Source organism: Python bivittatus, unplaced genomic scaffold (assembly GCF_059951505.1).
Source record: "Python bivittatus isolate LINGU-HERP-01145 unplaced genomic scaffold, Pbiv_v1 ctg000190_np1212, whole genome shotgun sequence".
Taxonomy (NCBI): Eukaryota; Metazoa; Chordata; class Lepidosauria; order Squamata; family Pythonidae; genus Python; species Python bivittatus.
The window spans coordinates 2472801-2490630 of record NW_028277042.1 but is presented as its reverse complement, the minus strand read 5'-3'; the positions used below and the strand labels follow the sequence as shown (position 1 = coordinate 2490630).

Below are 17830 nucleotides of genomic sequence, written 5' to 3'. Positions count from 1 at the left end.
CCCTGGAGCATCCAGTTTCTAAAATCATCACTTATCTTTTTTGTGACTTGCCGTATCCAGGATAGCCGTAAGAAGTCCGTTTCCCATGAGAAGCTGTTTGTTTTTTATAGTTAATTCCAAAATCTTATAGTAAAAATCAATATTCCAAATTTATTTGAACCCTTAATCTGTTTGTAATTTTCTTAGATCAAAATCTTATTTAGCTTTGTCCTATTTATTTCCAATTATTTAAGTTCTTAAGCTTATAATTAATTTTTCTCAAACCTGCAGAAAACCACTGCCCTGCAGTCTTCTCACAGGGAGCAACCATCTGGAGCACATGTGGGTGGTCTCCCATCCTCTCCTTATCTGGAGAGGTTCCATGGAACCAGTCTGCTCACCAGCAGTCATCAGCTCCACTTTTGCAGAGCTGTCTTCAGTTCACCATACCTCCCCCAGAAGTCCACAAATGTGTTTAATTGGGTTCTCTTTATCTGGTTTTAGGACTTGATCATCTCCAAGGCAATTTCCAACCCTATGAGATGCCTAGAGCCGAGTTTAGCCCTCAGACCAGGAGAATGGTGCTAGAAGAGGCTGATGGCCTGTCTTGCATGGGTGTATCAGCCTGAAACACTAAAATAAGTACTTCTGCATTTACATCCACTACTGGGACAACCTGAGTCACATGATCCTTTGTGCTACTTCTTCTGGAGTCCTTGTATTTGGGGTCCATATTCAAGGTTCTCTAGCATCTCAGCCATTGCCCCTCTTTTAGGAATTCCTTTATGGAGGAAACTGTTGCAAGATACTGAAATCATGGATTCATGGACTGTAGCGGGTTGGAGAAATCCATAGTCCTAAGACTGTCCTTAGCTAGTGTTGGAATAAAGTAGGAGAGGATGTTACAATGACAGGTAATTTTATTATGGTCTTAGATCAGAATTTAAGTAAAACAACATTAAAGAAATTAGCAGAACTTTCAGACAGGGTGAAAGGCAATGGTACTTTAAATTTCAGAAGCTTAACAATAAGCACCACTTACTGTTTATGGCTATGTCCTTGCCCTCCACAGTACTTTTTCTGCATTTCTTGTACACAGAAATCTGTAGAAATATGTACATGTTGAAATATGGTAGGACAATGCAAACAAAGGAGAGGAAATGACAGAACCTGGGACAGAGGGAACACCCTGACGATCTTTAGGCCCAGAAGTTTGAACTATTGAGAGCAATCAGGGACAGGATTAGATAAAATGGTTCTGGGAGTCTTAGTCTCTTCTGTGGTGGGGAAAGACCCACTAATGCTGTGGATGCCTTGGAAGAACAGTGGAAAAGCAAGGAGAGAAATTCAAGGGTACAAGAACAAGAAGAAAACCTGTCCTTTTCTAAAACCCCAAATGTCCATGAGTAAAACAACCAATTAAAAAGAGGCTTTTTACCGAAAAATGTAACCAAATGTCGCTGAATAAAACATAGAAGCATTAAAAAATGCATAACATTATGTTGATTGATCGATCATGTGCCATCAAGTCATTTTCCACAGCTGGCGACCACATAGGTTTTCTCCACGACATTACATAGTACTGTATATCAGCAAATATCTGCTCACATCACTAACTTATGCCCAAGCAATTTTAAGTTGACCCTGTGTGTGCGCACACGCATCAGGGCAAATTGGTGTATCCACCGCAGGACCCTCGTTCCAGGGCACCCGAACTGCCAGCACACTAAATTTGGCAACCGTACAAGTGACTTTCTAAAGTTTCTCATGTCTAACAGGCTTTCTAGTGTGCCAAATTTAATATAAAAGCCACCGCCACTGGGCATGCTCCGGAGTAAGACACATGATTTCCCAGAAAAGCCCGGCCGTTTTCTAGACCAAGCGCTGCCGCAGATTACAACTAGCGAGGTTTCACTTTCGTAATGAGACCGCGCTGCCTCGGCTCTTCCCTCCGCGGCAGACCGTGGAGCGGCCAGCGGCGGCAGGAGAGGAGCCGGGCGGCCGGGGAGCCGGGCTGCGGGCGCGCCGGAGGTAGCTTGCAGGGAGCTCCCGTGGGGTCCCCTTCCGCAGGGTGCGCTGCGCTGCGGCATCTTTGCGCTCCCGGCGGGCACGACGCGCTGGACAGGGAGGGCTCCGGGGCAGCCAGAGAGCGCTCTTCTTGCCTGCGCCGTCCCCGCCAGCAGAGATCTTCTCTAACAAAGGGGTATCAAGTCTGTCGGTCTGTCTGATGGGGTTGGGGGTGAAATAACAGCGCGTTAAGAAGCATTCGTCCAAGGTGCGGGCGGATGGGCGTTACACCTGGAAAGAGAATTGCTGGCGGACATCTGTTGGGGTAACTGCCCTTGGTCAGTGTTAATTTGGAATATACTGTACAGTGTTTCTTTCAGGGCTGCTGGTGGGCTTTGCCTCTTCCCTGTGAATAAAAGGGCTTGGAGGGGCAGGAAAGTGAAAACGGCCAGGACTTTGCATGCTGTGGGTTAGGGTTAGGGTTGCAAGTGAAAAAGAACCAGGGCTTTGATCCCACAGTCGTGGTGGCAAGTGACATGGCGCCATGGGTGCCCCAGCTTGCTTAGTCCTTGGGCTGACCTGACTGGGCCAAGATCCAAGGCAGAGGTAGGAGGACGGGGTCAGGTCAGTAAGCGGTCTAGAAAGGTTCAAGAGCAAATGATTCTCAAGGAAAAACAGGGTGGGAATGAGGAGGAAAAAAGTGAAAATAGAGGGTTCCCAGACGTCTGGCCAACAGACGACATGACCTGCTTTCTGTTCTCATGTCCTTTGTTGGGCAGACATGGCCTTAAAATCAGATATTTTCTGGCTTTTTAAGCATCTTGGTTTTTTATTCTGTTTTGGACTGTTCTCACAACAGTAGTCACTCCAACTCTCATGTATGGTGACCTTATCAATTGCCTGTCTGTTTCTTTCCCTCATCTGTCAACAGCCTAGAATTATGTTATTTAATTTATTTCCTGATTCTAGCCATCGGCTTCAGTCCAGCCTCTTCAAATCTACAATCACAGGAGTCATAGGTCGCATGACTCGTGATACATTTCTGGGGTGAAATTGGACAGTGCGCCATCTTTGATTCTATATGATCGCTAGCATGTGTTCATGTCGGAAAAATATTGCAATTGCAAAACCAGTCTTTCTGATGCTGGAAGAAGTACAGTAATTTTATATACATTTTATATTTTTTTTTTCTGCAGTTTTTCGTTGTAACTGTTGTCGCAGATCCCAAGAAAGTTAAACTTTTCCTCCATGGGTCCTCCTTCCAAATTGTCCGTGTCTTCCTTGGCCTGTTCAGATATCTGGTAACCCTAGGAAGGCAGGGGTAGGAGTTGTGGGGGAGGGCAAGGGGGGAGATTGGAAAAAAAAGAAGAAAATAGGCGGAAGGGCTGAAGCCCCCCTCATGGCTTTCAAAAACAAGAAGGGAATCGGTGCTGATGTTTGATAGGCCTGCGTGGAAGGCCTGTCTCAGGTTTAATGAGTAAAAGGTGAGAAGATGAGCAAATAAACCTTCTTTCTTTGGTTTGGAACTGTTAACTATGAAACTCAGTTTGGGCTCTGGTTAAGTGTGTGCTGTATGTGTTAATAAAGATTGCAATAACTTCCGTATAGGTTTTCACAATTTTCTGTAAATTAAGGACTCCTCCCTCCTTCTCCTCCTTCCCCTCCTCCTCCCTCCCTCCCTCCCTCCTTCTTCTTCCTTTCTTCCTTTCTCATCCCTGGATTTAAAAATCTGCCCCTACAACAGATGGAGAGGAACCGGGCCACTTTAATATGTCTGTATGGCCTATTTGGCTCAGAGGCAGCAAATCCGAATTTGTGGGCTTCTATTGTCCTCACTACAGCTTGAAGCATGTGCAGGACATGAGCAGAAGTCATGTGGCTGAACGTTCCCCTGGTCAAAGCATTCCTCAACCAAAAAAGCTAGTCATCCAAGAGGAGATTCCTAGGCCACCTCTAGAGAACCCTTGGCGTGGTGGGATTTTTATGTGCAATGATCATATATTTCGATATTGTCCAATAATAATAATTGCCTTGCTGGTAAGCCTTCCAGCCATCCCGCACACGCTGAGGCCTGAACTCCCAGGCTGCTGCTGATCTCTCTTGGAAAAAGGTCGAGCACTCCATTTTACCCAGCCTGGCTGTTTTTAGATTTGTTGGTTTCCGGGTCGGACTTTCTGAGTCCCGTCCTTCTGCTCATTCCAGGCTGCAATATTTTTCTGCCCCGAAGCTCTGCTTTGGGTGACTTTCTGTAGGAGCCCCACGTTTTGACTTCGTTCCACTTGGGGGCATGGAGTGAGCGCCAGGCTTTCCAAGCTGCCAGAGAACAGAATTACTAAGGTGTGAGTTGATTGGACAGATCCAAGCTTCCAAACTCTGGGGTGATGATAAGAAAAATGGGGAGAAAAATACATCCTTAGCTTTCTTTTTGAATCTCGTGGTTCTTCTCAACTACCCTGGAACTTTCTTTATTTCCGACTTCTGGTGATCCCCAAGGGGTCAGCCTTAAACTGCATTTGAAGCTTGATCTTAATATCCTGCCCTTCAGAGATGAGCCACCTTCAGGGGTGGGGGCACTTGAGTGGGTGATGGGGGGTCAGCCAAAAGGACGCCAGGATAGATGGTCATATTCACACGTAGATGCACCTTTCTCACATGCCATTCCCACAACCGTCTCCTGTCTGGTTCCTACTTTGTGCTAAGCCAGGAGTGGGCAACCTTTTTTTGGGCATTGAAGATAACGAAGTGGGTGTGTCAGTCACATTATGCAAGTGGGCGGGGTTGAATTGGGGGGTCAAGTTTTGAGCTGTTCTTCCCTTTTAGTTATAATAGACCTATTTTAGGGCTTAAACTAGTTTTTGTGTTTCCCCCACCTCAAAAAGTGGCAGAAAGTGTAGCCTTCAGTTTCAACAATTACGATTTAAGTGTCTTAAATAGAGGCACCCTCAGGGAGGTCAAAACAGTCAAGATGGTGGCCATACCCACATGATTGAAGCCCTGCCGTTGTTTTACATGTATCCCCATTTTCACCACTCCCCCCGTGGTTAAAAAGGTCTTAAGAAAAGGACTCAGGCATTGCAAGTGGCCCTAGAGGCATAAGGTGGCTTTACCCTAATGATTAAATTACAGCTGTGGTTGTATGATGTGCTTAACTTGGTTACCCAACTAGCCCATTTGGGGGGAAAGGTTGGTACAATGTATTCAATAATTAACTCACTTCCAAAGAAACTACTGTATCACTTGTTCCTTAAATTTTCTCCGCAACAATGCCCCTGTGAGGTCACTTAAATAAAATAGCTGAGAAAATAAAATAAAATAAAATAAACACACAAACAAATAAACGTTTGCTATGGAGCCCATGGGTGTGATATGGTTACGGAGACTATGGAAAAGGTATAAACTGGGATGGAGAGAACTTTCCCTAACTATTCATGCACTTGTTTGCTGGTATTCCACGTTTTGTTCAGGAGGGCAAGGCAATGTCCTCTCCCCCTTTTCCACAGAACAACAACCCTGTGAGGTAGATTGAGAGAGAGAGAGAGAGAGAGAGAGAGAGCATCTGGCCCAAAGCCACCCTGGAAGTTTTGTGGCTGAAGCCCTCCCTTGTTTGGATTAATTAACCGAGCAGAGCTTGCAAAACCCAGAGGTTGGCTTCTTCGTGCTGAGCTAGAATTTCCCCCCCAGGAAGGCAAGGAAAACTTGCATCCTGCGATTCTACTATTTTATGGGTCCAGCCCTTCTTTGCAGCCGCCAGGATGGCAAAATCCAAGGCTGATGTCCACCAAGGGAAGTCTGACAATTCAGTGACAACATTTAAACAGGTTTTAGAAAGACCTCCTGCTTTCAAATGGCTTTTCATCAATGCATTTCATTTTTGAGCCCGTATTTTTAATGGCCTTGAAAATAGGTTTTTAGACTGACTGGTTTACGGTATATTGAATGCGTGGTTTCGTTTTCTTGCTCTGTTTTTGCATTTTAAGATTTGGACGGTAGGTTGAATTTCTGCATTTTGTTTGCTATCGGATCATTCTGCTTCAGAAAAGTAGCCTATTAAATATAAATAAAATGTCAATATCTTTCCGTTATGAGGTTTTTAAGAGAGAGAAGAAAGCCGTCTCTCTGGGAAACACATTTTTTTCTGGGTGGACGTTTCGGGTCAGTCTTGCATCATCTACAGAGTGTACATGCGCCATTTTGCCTATGATTTAAGTTTTCTGTGTTGCACATAAAAGGTTCTGGACTTTAGCTTGTGCTGTTTACATGCCCGTGTCTTGCATCTAAAGCTAAAAACTAGTTAGCAGTTGTGAAACAACAGTTGAGCTCGATTGATTTTGCGCTAGCAAATAGAAATCAGTTATCTCGTGGAAATTACCTAAAGCTACAAAGCTTGGTGGCCCCATCTAGTAGCACATTTGTTGGTTAGGTTTCCATGAAATTCCATTCAATTTCTTTGAATTCCGGCTTAGATGTTAATGTGCCAGCCTTGAGACTGGGGAATTCCAAACCTGTTACTTTCATTTTGGGACCTTTGCTCTCAGATATTACAGTCCTAAAGATTAAAAAAAGGATCCAGAACACAATTAGCTTCATCTAATGTCTTCCAGAAGACTTTTTTGCTTTTTGAAGTCTAGGCATACGCCCATTGTCCTCCACCGTGCAGGTTCATGTTGTCTGCCTGGGGTTAACATCTGCTATCTTCACCTCAATGGGCATCTGATCCAGATGTTGTCAGCTAGATTTCCTTCGGAGGTTGATGATCGCTTTTTCATTCAGTGGTTTGCAATGACAAGTTAGAAATTTCACTATCCCCATTTTGCCTTCAGGGGTAGGAAGGAAGGCCTTTTTGCCCTGAAAGCCTGCATTTTCCATTTTCCCACCTTTTCTTCTTGCGCTCCAATGAGCGGCTGCAAGGGTGGGTGGCTGGGTGCAAGGCGGCAATGGCGTGATGTCAGATGTTTATGTGGTCAAACATTTTTCACCTGTTTTTGTGTTTGGGAAAAGTGGAATTCAGGGTGCAAAAAAGGGCTTATTTCTCATGGAGGGTTAATTTTGCTGCTCTTTTGCTTCTGCTTCCTTTTCTTAAAGAACTCCCTACCCACAACTTCACCCATACCCCACAACTCCCCACCTACAACTCCACAACTCCCCACCCCACCCACAACTCCACAATGCCCCACCCCATCCCTCACACCACTGTTGCCACCAAATTTCACTCAAACAAAATTTGGAAACTGAAAAAAAGGAGGGTGGTAGAATTGCAAGACTTTGGGAGCTGAGTGGCATACAAATTTGATAAATAAATAAAATTGTCCCAGGGACTGTAAAATGGGACTGGGAGTTTTCTAAGCTCTGCTTCAAAGGTTAGGTTGACCTCTGTTTAATCATGGCTCTGACCTCACCCAAGATATTCCTTTCCATCTCCCCCCACCACCATCCCCACCCCACTGCCATTTCTCTTCCCCCTCCCACATTTTGCACCCCATGATCTGGGAGCATCACTGCCCTTGATGACCCCATTTGGTCCCTTAATTTTTTCTGATTTGTAATCTTATATAAGTGTTGAGTGTCACTTTGCTGCCCATTGTCCTCTTTGTTCAAAGCGAGCCCCCATACCTTGTGGGTCTGCAGAGATTGTGGGACTGCAGCTCCTAGAATCCTCCAGTCCAGAGGTGCCTAACCTCAACATCTGGAAGGCATGATACTGGGATAGGCTAATGGCACTGCAATTTGCAATGACCAAATTCCTTGAATACAGTATTAAAAATTCCTTTCTCCCCTTTTATCCTGCAGGAGGTGGCCTTCAACAAGATGATTTTCTGGACATAACAAAGGGGGCTTTTAGGGCTCTGAAACATACTGAAAATATGAAGTCCACCCACCCCTTGATGTTTCTGGGCAGCGCATAGACAGCACGGCTGTGGCCAGGAACGGTTTGCAGAATGATGGCGGTAGGAAGGGACGGCTGGCTGGAACCCATAGCTGGGAGATGGTCTGTAAAAAGCATAAGGGAGAAAAATCATAAGAAGATTCAGAAATACTTCTGACCCCACCAGAAAGGGATACCTGGAGGGCCTCATGACCCACTGGAGATCCAACATTATCTGAACACAACACCCTGTAAATTTGCTTCCTGGTCTCTGTTGCCTAGAATTCTGCCCTCCATGTCACAGTAAAGGAGGGGAAGCCCTGTTTTTTTTCACCCATGTTAAAGCTAACCATAACTAACCAGAAAGTGGACTTTGCAATCCAAGTTCTAATCATGTTTCTGTGGCTGCCACTGAAAGAGTGATCTTAGCAGAGTCAACAGATGTCTTGACCAGGAGACTACATACTCCTGATGAGTATGAAGAGACTCCTGATGTTTGGCAGATGAAGTTGTCCCTTTGGATGGCAGACTGAGAGATGCCAGAAATTAGGGCAGATCCCACCCCCTGGCCTTCTGCTGCCTGGAGCAAGCGCGGTTTTCCTCTCGGGGCGTGTATGTGAGTGTACCATGCCCAAAGGCCTGGGTGCATAAGCAATGTATTCTGCTCATGACTGCATTCACACGCAATGTGCAACGCTTGGCTAGTTTTAATCTTTAGATTGTATCTGTGTCTGTGTCTGTGTGTGTTGGAAGGGTTGCGTGTGTGAAGCAAGCCTGTTTGGTTAGTTCAGAAAAGCTTTGATTTGATGGACCATTTGGGGTGAAAAGGTGCCTATTAAACCCCGATGTATATAGTTGAAGTAACTGATGCTATTTTGCATCCGTTCCCATCATTGCTGCAATTATGCAAACGGTGTGAATTGATGCAGCCGGTGACCATTATGCCAGGTGCCCGTTTTGTTTCTGCAGTGAAATATTTGTCAGTTGTTTTTGAAGTCTGCTAAATGGAGGGGCAGGAAATCAAGATTTGATTGTCCCTGGGTCGGTGTGTTGGGCTCACCCAGAAAAAATGAGTCAGCTCAGTAAGCAAGCTGGTTGTGGTATGAATACACAATGCACAGGATGTTTTTTATATTTATTATTTATATAGGACTGCAGTTGCATTTTAATGTATTTTAATTAACATTTATTCTATTTCAGTTAATATTTATTCTTTTTTTACTGCCCAGAGTCGCTTTGCAGTGAGATAGGCGGTAGCAAATTTGAAATATAAATCAATCAATCAATCAAATGGTAGGAAGGGCCTGTAAATTCATTACATGAATCCACTTGCTTGTAATACTCAATAGGTGAAAATGAAAAAAAAAAGGGGGGGGAGGGAGGATTTTCAACCTAAGTACTGAGACAGACATTGAAAAATATTCTGTTTCTTACATATGAAATGTGAAAAGCCACATTAAAGGGGTGATTTCAGGTGTTATGGCCCAGAAGAATGGATCACTACATTTTCTACAGTGTATTCCTGCTGTTTTGCATCCCACACATCGAGGGTTGGTTGGGAAGATCTGCCATTGGTTCATTCCTAAGGCAATTCCTAGCTAGTTGTGGAGAATCGTCATGTTGGCTAAAACTCCAGATGTCCACATGAGACTGTATCAGAGCCAAATTAAGGCCCACTGATGCCCTAAACACAGCCCAAGGGTGGTGCCCCTCAGGCCTTCTGTTGCTTAATTGACAAGGCATTAAGACTCAATAAATGCTGAAGGTGAAAGAAGAGATTAGAAATTCAGTTTTTTTCCAGGCCATCCTGCAGGCCAGACCCCGCAACTATATGAAATATAAGCTTCTATATATGTATATGTATATATTGGATACTAAATAGCAGTAAGCAATATAAGTAAATTATTTACTTATAAGTAATATAATATAATATATAATAATATAAGTAAATTATTTACTTATAACGAGGGCAATAGAAAAATGCAAATTTTCAACACGTTTTAATCCATTTTTAATAAAATGGTTAAAAGGGAAAAATGCAAATACCAAAATTTATTCAAAAGAGTTGAGCATGGCAATGAAAGAGTTAAGAGCATGATAGTTAAGGGGAAAAAACTCTGTGGTGCCTGCCTCCCTTGGTGCCCTAAGCTGGGCTTAACCAAGGCTGCATTGTCAGCGTAAAAGTGAGGACTCTGAGGCTCTCTTTAGCCTTCTCCCCTTTCTGTTTCTTCCAGATGGACAGTGCAAAACGGCAAAGTACCATCAGAAGGATTTGGCCACAGCTAGTGGACTTCCTGAGTCACCATCCGGAGTGGGTGCTGAGGAAAGCTGAAATGCTTCTCTCGCAAGAGGACCTAAGTCAGACTGAGCGGGTGGCTGACCTCAAGGAGAAGTGTTCAGTGGTCCTGGACATGTTCTTGAGAGATGTGGACGCTGATCCCCTGGTCTTCAGAGAGTTCATCCAGAGCGTCTGTATGGAATGCAATCTTCCCATGGAGCTAGAAATCACATTCATGAGTGTCTCTGAAGAAGGTTAAGAACCTTAAATTACATTAAAAGAGGCAGCGCTTTTCCATGAAGATATTGGGTTCTGCCATCTTAAAATATAAACCATTTTAGCTTAGGGGTGTCCTAGCATTGCTTATTTATGACATATTCATATTTTATTTATTTGTTAACAGTTTCCAGTAATCTCCATTGCCATTTCTTTTGTTTTTCCCATCAATTTTTCAGTTGATTCACTGCGAAACTGAGACTCTTTCTGATGTTTTCACTGTCTGTGCTTTCCATCAAAACCTTTGAGGTATCAGACATGATAAATTTCAGAGAGCTTGGATAAAGAGGTCTGGTTATTTTTTAAGGACATTTCCTATAACTTCTGCAAGGACTCTGTGGGTCTGTGGGTGTGTATGTAAGTGTATGTGTGTTATAGAAGTAAGATGGCTGTAACACTGCAATTGAAGCCCCAATCCATCGTCATCATCATCATCATCATCATCATCATCCTCATTTATGTGTTTGTGTATTATAGAAATAAGATGGCTATAACCCTGCAGTTGAAGCCCCAATCCATTACTATTATTACTATTATTACTATCACTACTACTACTACTACTACTACTACTATTATTATTATTATTATTATTATTATTATTATTAAAATTTATATGCCACACAACTCCCAGCAACTCTGGGCAATGTGTTGCATGAGCAATTGTAATGGTCCTTGAGAGTCAGGAGGAAGAAGAGCCACAGACTAGGTGACTGTCAGATAAGAGGCTGCTGAGCCCAGGGAAAGAATGGGGGCAAGGCAAATGTCTCAGAAGGGACCCTCCCTAGTTTCTTGGACTGTAAAGGTGAGGAGGGAGAGGTGGACAAAGGACCGTTTTGCCTGCTGCTTTGAGTTTATGGAGCTATGATCCAAGCTCTGCCCCTTCGTACGTGTGTCCCATGTACAAAAGAAGCAGGGTTTTGAGCTCACAGCTGCAACTGTCAGCCCTTCAAGATAGGCCAGACTAGGAAACCAAAGTTAGGAATGCTAATACTACTTTTATTATAAGGTTACAGTAATCAAATCTTGCAATCTGAATGTGCTTCTCCCCTCCCTCCTTCCCTCCCTCCCTTTATCTTCATGAGAACTTGGGAGGGCCATGTCTGAGACACTTTCTCAAATTACATTCCTGCCTTGGACTCGGATTTCTTTTCTCTGACCATTGTCATGGTTGGAGCTCTTCCTCCTGTTCCTCCAGGTTATTCCTTCTGCCCATTACATTGACTGCCATCTTGCTGTTTTTGACCCCCTCCTCTGAGGGACACCCCTGAGGGAAGGTGGATATAAATAGAACTAGTACATAAAATAAATAGATAAAAAGTACTTTTTATCTATTTCGCATTTGAAATTTTGGGGGAATATGGGATTGTCCATACAATAGCTCCAAGATGTCCATTAGAGAGGGTGGAATCAATCACAAAATGCCCTTTGGGTAACCAAAGGCCATGGTTCCCTTTCTTCACCCCAGCTCCTTCCAAGATGTTCCCTGATCTTCAAGCTATCTGGACACATGGGCACATGTTTTCTGAAAGCACTTAAGGGGTCTCTAATCTGATTTGATGCAAAATATCCTGATTGACCTATTGATCTCAATAATTCTAGGTAGTGCAGCTGAAGGACAAGATTATCAAAAAGGTTGCTCCACATCAACAAGTAAGCTGATTTCTTCTTTTTTCTCTCTTTTCAGATTTATAAATAACAATACAGTGGAGACTTTAGTATTAAGTATTAAGCTTCAAGATCGAAACCTTTCTCACATTATAAAATAAATCAGTGCATTCTGCAACTGTTTATTAATGTCATGCTTAGTGTTATGTGTACAATTTAACCAACCTTATATTCGTTGACATTTAAGAAATCAGATTTAACGTTGACATGAACTTTTTTTCTAATCTTTAAAGGTTTAATATATCTAAATCATCAGAGCATTAACAATTTCTAGTTTCTATGGTATAAATTCCACTGTACTCAGTTATTATATGTATTCTATAAGGCAACGTTTCTCAACCTCAACAATTTTAAACTGTGGCTGGGGAATTCTGGATGTTGAAGTGCACCCATCATTAAGATGCTGAGGTTAAGAAACACCGCTATAAACACTTCTATTATTAAACTGATTTAATAAATAAATAGTGAGATAGCTCCCTTATTTTTAACTTCCTTTTATTCTCTGTTTTATTTTGTTTTATATATTTTTAATGTATTTTACTATTTTTAGCTTTGTTGTATGCCCCCCAGAGTTGCCTGTGGTGAGATGGGCGGCTATATAAATTGATTAAAATATAAATAAAATAAGGCATTACTCATATTTTATAATGGAATAAAACAATTAACTTGGGGTAAACAAATTTCAAAAAGCAAGCTGATTGATGGGAAACAAAGGGAAAGGTTTGTGGTACTTGGGGGTAGGGACAGAGAATATCATGCAAACATAGTTATGATCTTCTCCAGTGGAGAAATAACAATACTGTACATGTGGTTCTCATTTAACAACCACTCGTTCAGCAACCATTCGAACTTATGACAGTGCTGAATGAGGGGGACTTAGGACCAGTCCTCATGCGTTGGTCACAGCATCCCCTCGGCCACACAATTGCAATTTGGGCGCTCAACAACCGGCTCGCAATTATGATGGTCGCAACGTCCCACAGTCATGAGATTGCCATTTGCGACCTTCCCCGCCAGCTTTCAACAAGCAAAGTCAGTGGGGAAGCTGGCAGGAGATTGCAAATGGTGACCGCGTGATATCCTTGTTTAATGACCTGTGATGATTTGCTTAACGACGGCAACCGGGAATGCTGGAAATTCCATCACTAAGTGGCACAGTCATGTGAAGTCACACTTTATGACCACGTCACTTAGCAGTGGAAATTCTGGTCCCAGTTACCATTGTTAAATGAGGACTACCTGTACCATCAGCCACACAACTAAGACTTGTTTTCATCTCTTGAAAGAAGAGAGATGTTTTTCCCCTGATGGGCCAAACCGACTTGCAGCTGTATCTCCAGCTGTTTCCTCAGAGCATTTATGGCCTCTCTCCACAGGAAATGAAGAACCTACAACAACTACTAACTCTTTTGGATCTTGCTTTTTGGAGATCAGCCAAGGGTGGCAGGATGCTGCTCCCAATACAGTAATACCTCGGTCCATGAGCAATTCGGTTCGCAAAGAGCAGCGTTCGCACATTTTTGCTTCCGTTCACGAACTCCGCATCGGGTGACGAACACGACCCACGGCCATCTTCCCTGCTCTGACACGTGGTCGTGGCTTCCTCTAGGCGAGATCGCCTGAACTTTGTTTCATATTTTTGTGGTTAAAAAAAAAAAAGACATATGGTTCAGAACGGATTAACCTTATTTACATTGAACCTTATGGGGAAATTTGATTCGGTTCGTGACCAAATCAGCTCACGACCAGAACCGTGGAACGAATTAAGTTCATGAACCGAGGTACCACTGTATAGGAAAAATGAGGCATAGTCAAGGCTGCAGTTTACAGATATATTGCCAGGGAGGGTCTGCCGGGGAGGCTGAAAAATCGAGGTGGTGGCCATTACCACGTGATCAACACTCTGCTTTTTCACTTTCGGAATAACTTTTTTCCTGGGTTAATGCCGCTGGTGTATTGATAAGCAAAATTGCCATATGAATGTTATTTTGTTCCCCACCCCCCATTCCCCATTTTGCAGAGCTTGAAAGACGCCGTCCATTCAATAATTCTTTGGCAGACAACAATGGGATACAATCAAAGCAGAAACGGCTCGGTAGGCCTGGCCCTCTTATTCCTTGTTTCTTTGTATAAGTTCAGAAGCTGTGAGTGGCCCGTTGAGGGGCAACAGAGGTTTCTTCTGAGCATCTGTATCTGTACAATTTGGGAATCAAGAGCTTTTGCTCCCTTTCTTAATGGAAAGAGGTCCTTTAAGTGAGTTCATTAATTGCTACTTTCTGGTTTAGGAATAATTTGAAATATGCTCCTAAAAAAAAAAAAAATCTGACCCAAACTACAATTCCCAAGATTCTTTGGAGAAGCTTTATTAGCACAGTTAGTTTCAGGTTGCCTTAAATGTACACAGGTAGTCCCTGGGTTAAAAACGCCTGGTTTACGGATGACGCATAGTTAAGAACGGAGCTTACTGTAGCAAAATTTGAGTTAAATACACAATGGTTTGAGTTCATTACACAATACCACTTATATAGTATTATACAATAACACTCTTCCAGCTTACATACACATTTGATTTAAAGATAGACCCTGGGAACGGAACTCGTTTTAAACTGCAGATTGCCTGTACTCTGATTACTCAAAATAGAGCAGTTCAGCCCTTTGGATTTGAAGAGGAAGAGTTTTTTCAGAGTGCAGTGAGGCACTGATGCAGCACCTCTCTCTGGCTTCTTAAAGCAGCTGCATCTTTTCCTGGGATTCCACGGCAGCCATCTGCAGCTGTACTACAGTCCCAGAGAAAGGTGCTGGTTTCAGGAGCATCCAGCAGGTGCTGGGGAGCATCCAGGCACGTTGCAAAGTGCCTTTTCCCCTTTGATTTAAATCCGAAGCAGAATGTAGCCATGCTGTAAGAGAGATGCAGGGTGCCACAGGAGCATTTGGTGGTTCTTCTCTGAGACTGGCGGAATCGCCCCAGGAACACATCTGACTTGGGGAAATCCAGCTTTGACTCCCTCTCCCTCCCTCCCTCCCTCCCAGACTCTGAAGAAGCTTTCTGAGTGGATGAGGCAGGGCTGGAAATGTGCATGAATTTCTTTAGATCAGTTCCTGGAGGGCAGTTTCCAAAACATGGCAGCAATAGCCCATGTGGACCAGAAGGGATGAAACGCATGGGGCTTGTTTTTCTATGGTTGCTTTTTATTCTGATTTAAGTCAAATGGCTACTGCAGGCATTTTTAAAAAATCTTCCTGGTTGTAATTGAAGAATTCTGTGTAAGCTGCCTTACAGCAGGTAGATATCCTAAAGTCACCTATTCCACGGAAAAATTGGGTTCCTTAGTGACATGGATACATTGTGACCATCATGGGACAGAATGATCATCTGCAGTGGTATCCTTGCTGATCTATGAGATTTATTTTCTGTTTTATGATGTATTCATTTTTATTTGTTATACTGGATTTCTGGTCAATGACCATGATCAAGTTTTGATTTTGATTTTGACTTTAGGTCAGTGTTGTCCAAACTTGGCCACTTTAAGATGAGTGGACTTCAACTCATGGCTGGCTGGGGAATTCTGGGAGTTGAAGTCCACTCATCTTAAAGTGGCCAAGTTTGGACAACACTGCTTTAGGTCATACATGGCTTTAGAACATATGTTCTTCTAATAAGGGCTTGATTTTTGCCTCCCAGATGTTGCTGAAAGGTACTGTCAACACATCCTCACCTCCATGCTTAGAAAGTATGGAATTAGCCACTCAGCGGAAGCAGGACAAACGAAAGATCAGCCGTTAGCTTTCAGCCAAACGTTTGTCAATGTTGTCATCCATCAAAGCAAGGCATGCAAGTTGAAGGGAGGAATAGAGAAAGTCAAAGAAGAACCAATGGCCCTGTATGAATCCAAGGTCCATAGCAACACAATTATGAACTTGTCAGATCTTTTCAAATGTGTCCACATAGGCATCACTCAAGTTATTCTACTTTTGGGCAAACCTGGAATGGGAAAAACAAGGCTTGTTCATAAAATATGTCAACAATGGGCTGAAGGAGCCCTTCCCCAGTTCAAAATGATCTTCCTCCTTGAGTTCAGGCAGCTGAATCTGATCAAGAGAAAACTAACTCTCCAAGAACTCTTGTTTGATTATTTCCTCCAACCAGATAACCCCGAAACAGTGTTTGAATTCCTCCTGGAGAATGCCGAACACACCTTGATCATTTTTGATGGACTGGATGAGTTTGTGGAGAACATTCAGCTCCCAGCCTTTTCTTTCAAGTGCTTCTCTGATCTTCTCAAACCTCTTTCTGTCTCTGAACTTGTTGCTAGTCTTTGCCATGGAAAACTCTTGCCAGGCTGCACAGTGTTGATTACAAGCCGACTAAAGCTACTCCCTGAAGTTTTACTGAAAAATAACACCCTGCTAGCAGAAATCTGGGGATTTGACCGTGAAAAAGTTGAGGAATATGCCAGCTATTTTTTCCAACAGCATTTGCAGAAAGAGCAAGTCCTTACTCTTCTGAACAACAATGGCAAACTGTTGAGCATGTGTTACATTCCTGCTGTTTGCAACATTATCTGCATCTGCCTGGAATATTTGCTCCTTGCGAATGCAGGCAGTGTCCAGCTCCCTCAAACCGTGACCCAGTTTTACATCAAAATGCTCCAGACATTCATCTGTAAACATCAGGATAGAAGGACTTTGAATGAAATAGACATGAGTCAACACCAAGCAACCCTTGCAGATCTCTGTGAGTTGGCCTTCAAGGGCCTTGAAGAGAAGAAAATAGTGTTTTATGCTAGAGAGGTCCCACAACGCGTGAAAGATTTTGCTTGTCTCTGTGGCCTTCTTTTGGCCTCTGAGGTGAAGATGAGCAAGGGCCATGTGCAAGCTGGTTATACTTTTGCTCATTTTAGCTTGCAAGAATTCTTTGCAGCCCTCTTCCTGATGACGAGCCAAACAGTAGATTGCAAGACTTTGAAGGAGAAGTTCTTCCTGAGGTTAAAGTGGACTCTAAAGAAAGAGGCAAGGATGCCATTTACAGAGAACTGCCATGTCTTCTTGTCTGGCCTTTCATCCCAAGGGTGTAGAGAATTCCTTTGTTCCTTAGCTGGGCAAAACGAGACCTGGATACAGGAACGGCAAACCATCGTCATACAGATAGTGCAGAAACTCGCAGTTGCTCACTTAACAGGACCCAGGATAGTAGAGTTGTGCCATTGTGTGTACGAGACACAAGACTTTAGGTTAGCACAGCATGTTGCAAAACAGTTAAATTTCAGATATCAGTTTAGAAACCTCAGGCTGATGCCCTTTGACATGGTGACTTTAGCATTTCTCATCGGTGGAAGCCCTCATGGCGTGTGCTTGGATTTTGTTGGCTGCCTGATGGAGTTCGACTGTTTGGACATCTGGGGCAGTTGTGAAAATATAAAGAGCTTGAGGTGAGCAACAACAGCCAACTTAACTATCAAATTCAGTCTTTATACGTGTATGTGTGTGCATAAAATAGGATTTGGCAACCTTTTCGTTGGCAGGTGTCATTTGGTAAAGCTCGTGCAACAGCTCTTCCTAACCCCAGAAGAGTTGAAGACCACTATCTTGCAAGATTCCCAAATTTGGGGAGATTGGGTCATTTTCACCCTCTTGCAATATCTTATGTGAAAATGCCATATTTCCATGGGATTTGGTTTTGCTGAACAAGAGCACCAACATATTGTGAGATTTTTAGCCATTTCTGAAAAATTGTTTCATTGTAATTGAATTTTGGATTATGA

The 17830-nt window shown here is 43.1% G+C and overlaps 1 protein-coding gene across 4 annotated transcripts in view; it reads left to right on the top strand.

The window, feature by feature from the left end:
- Positions 1-1854: 1854 nt before the first annotated feature.
- NLRC5 (NLR family CARD domain containing 5) overlaps positions 1855-17830 on the top strand; it is a 78505-nt gene continuing 62529 nt past the window's right edge. Inside the window, exons 1-6 of one of the 4 annotated variants that reach the window (XM_088135894.1) lie at positions 1855-2010; positions 7774-7931; positions 10084-10381; positions 12003-12053; positions 14089-14163; positions 15751-17497. In XM_088135894.1, coding sequence (XP_087992020.1) covers positions 7923-7931; positions 10084-10381; positions 12003-12053; positions 14089-14163; positions 15751-17497 — 2180 coding nt within the window. In that variant the 5' untranslated portion in view covers positions 1855-2010; positions 7774-7922. The remainder of the gene's footprint in view (positions 2011-7773; positions 7932-10083; positions 10382-12002; positions 12054-14088; positions 14164-15750; positions 17498-17830) is intronic. The other 3 variants (XM_088135893.1, XM_088135891.1, XM_088135892.1) reach the window with 3 other exon arrangements.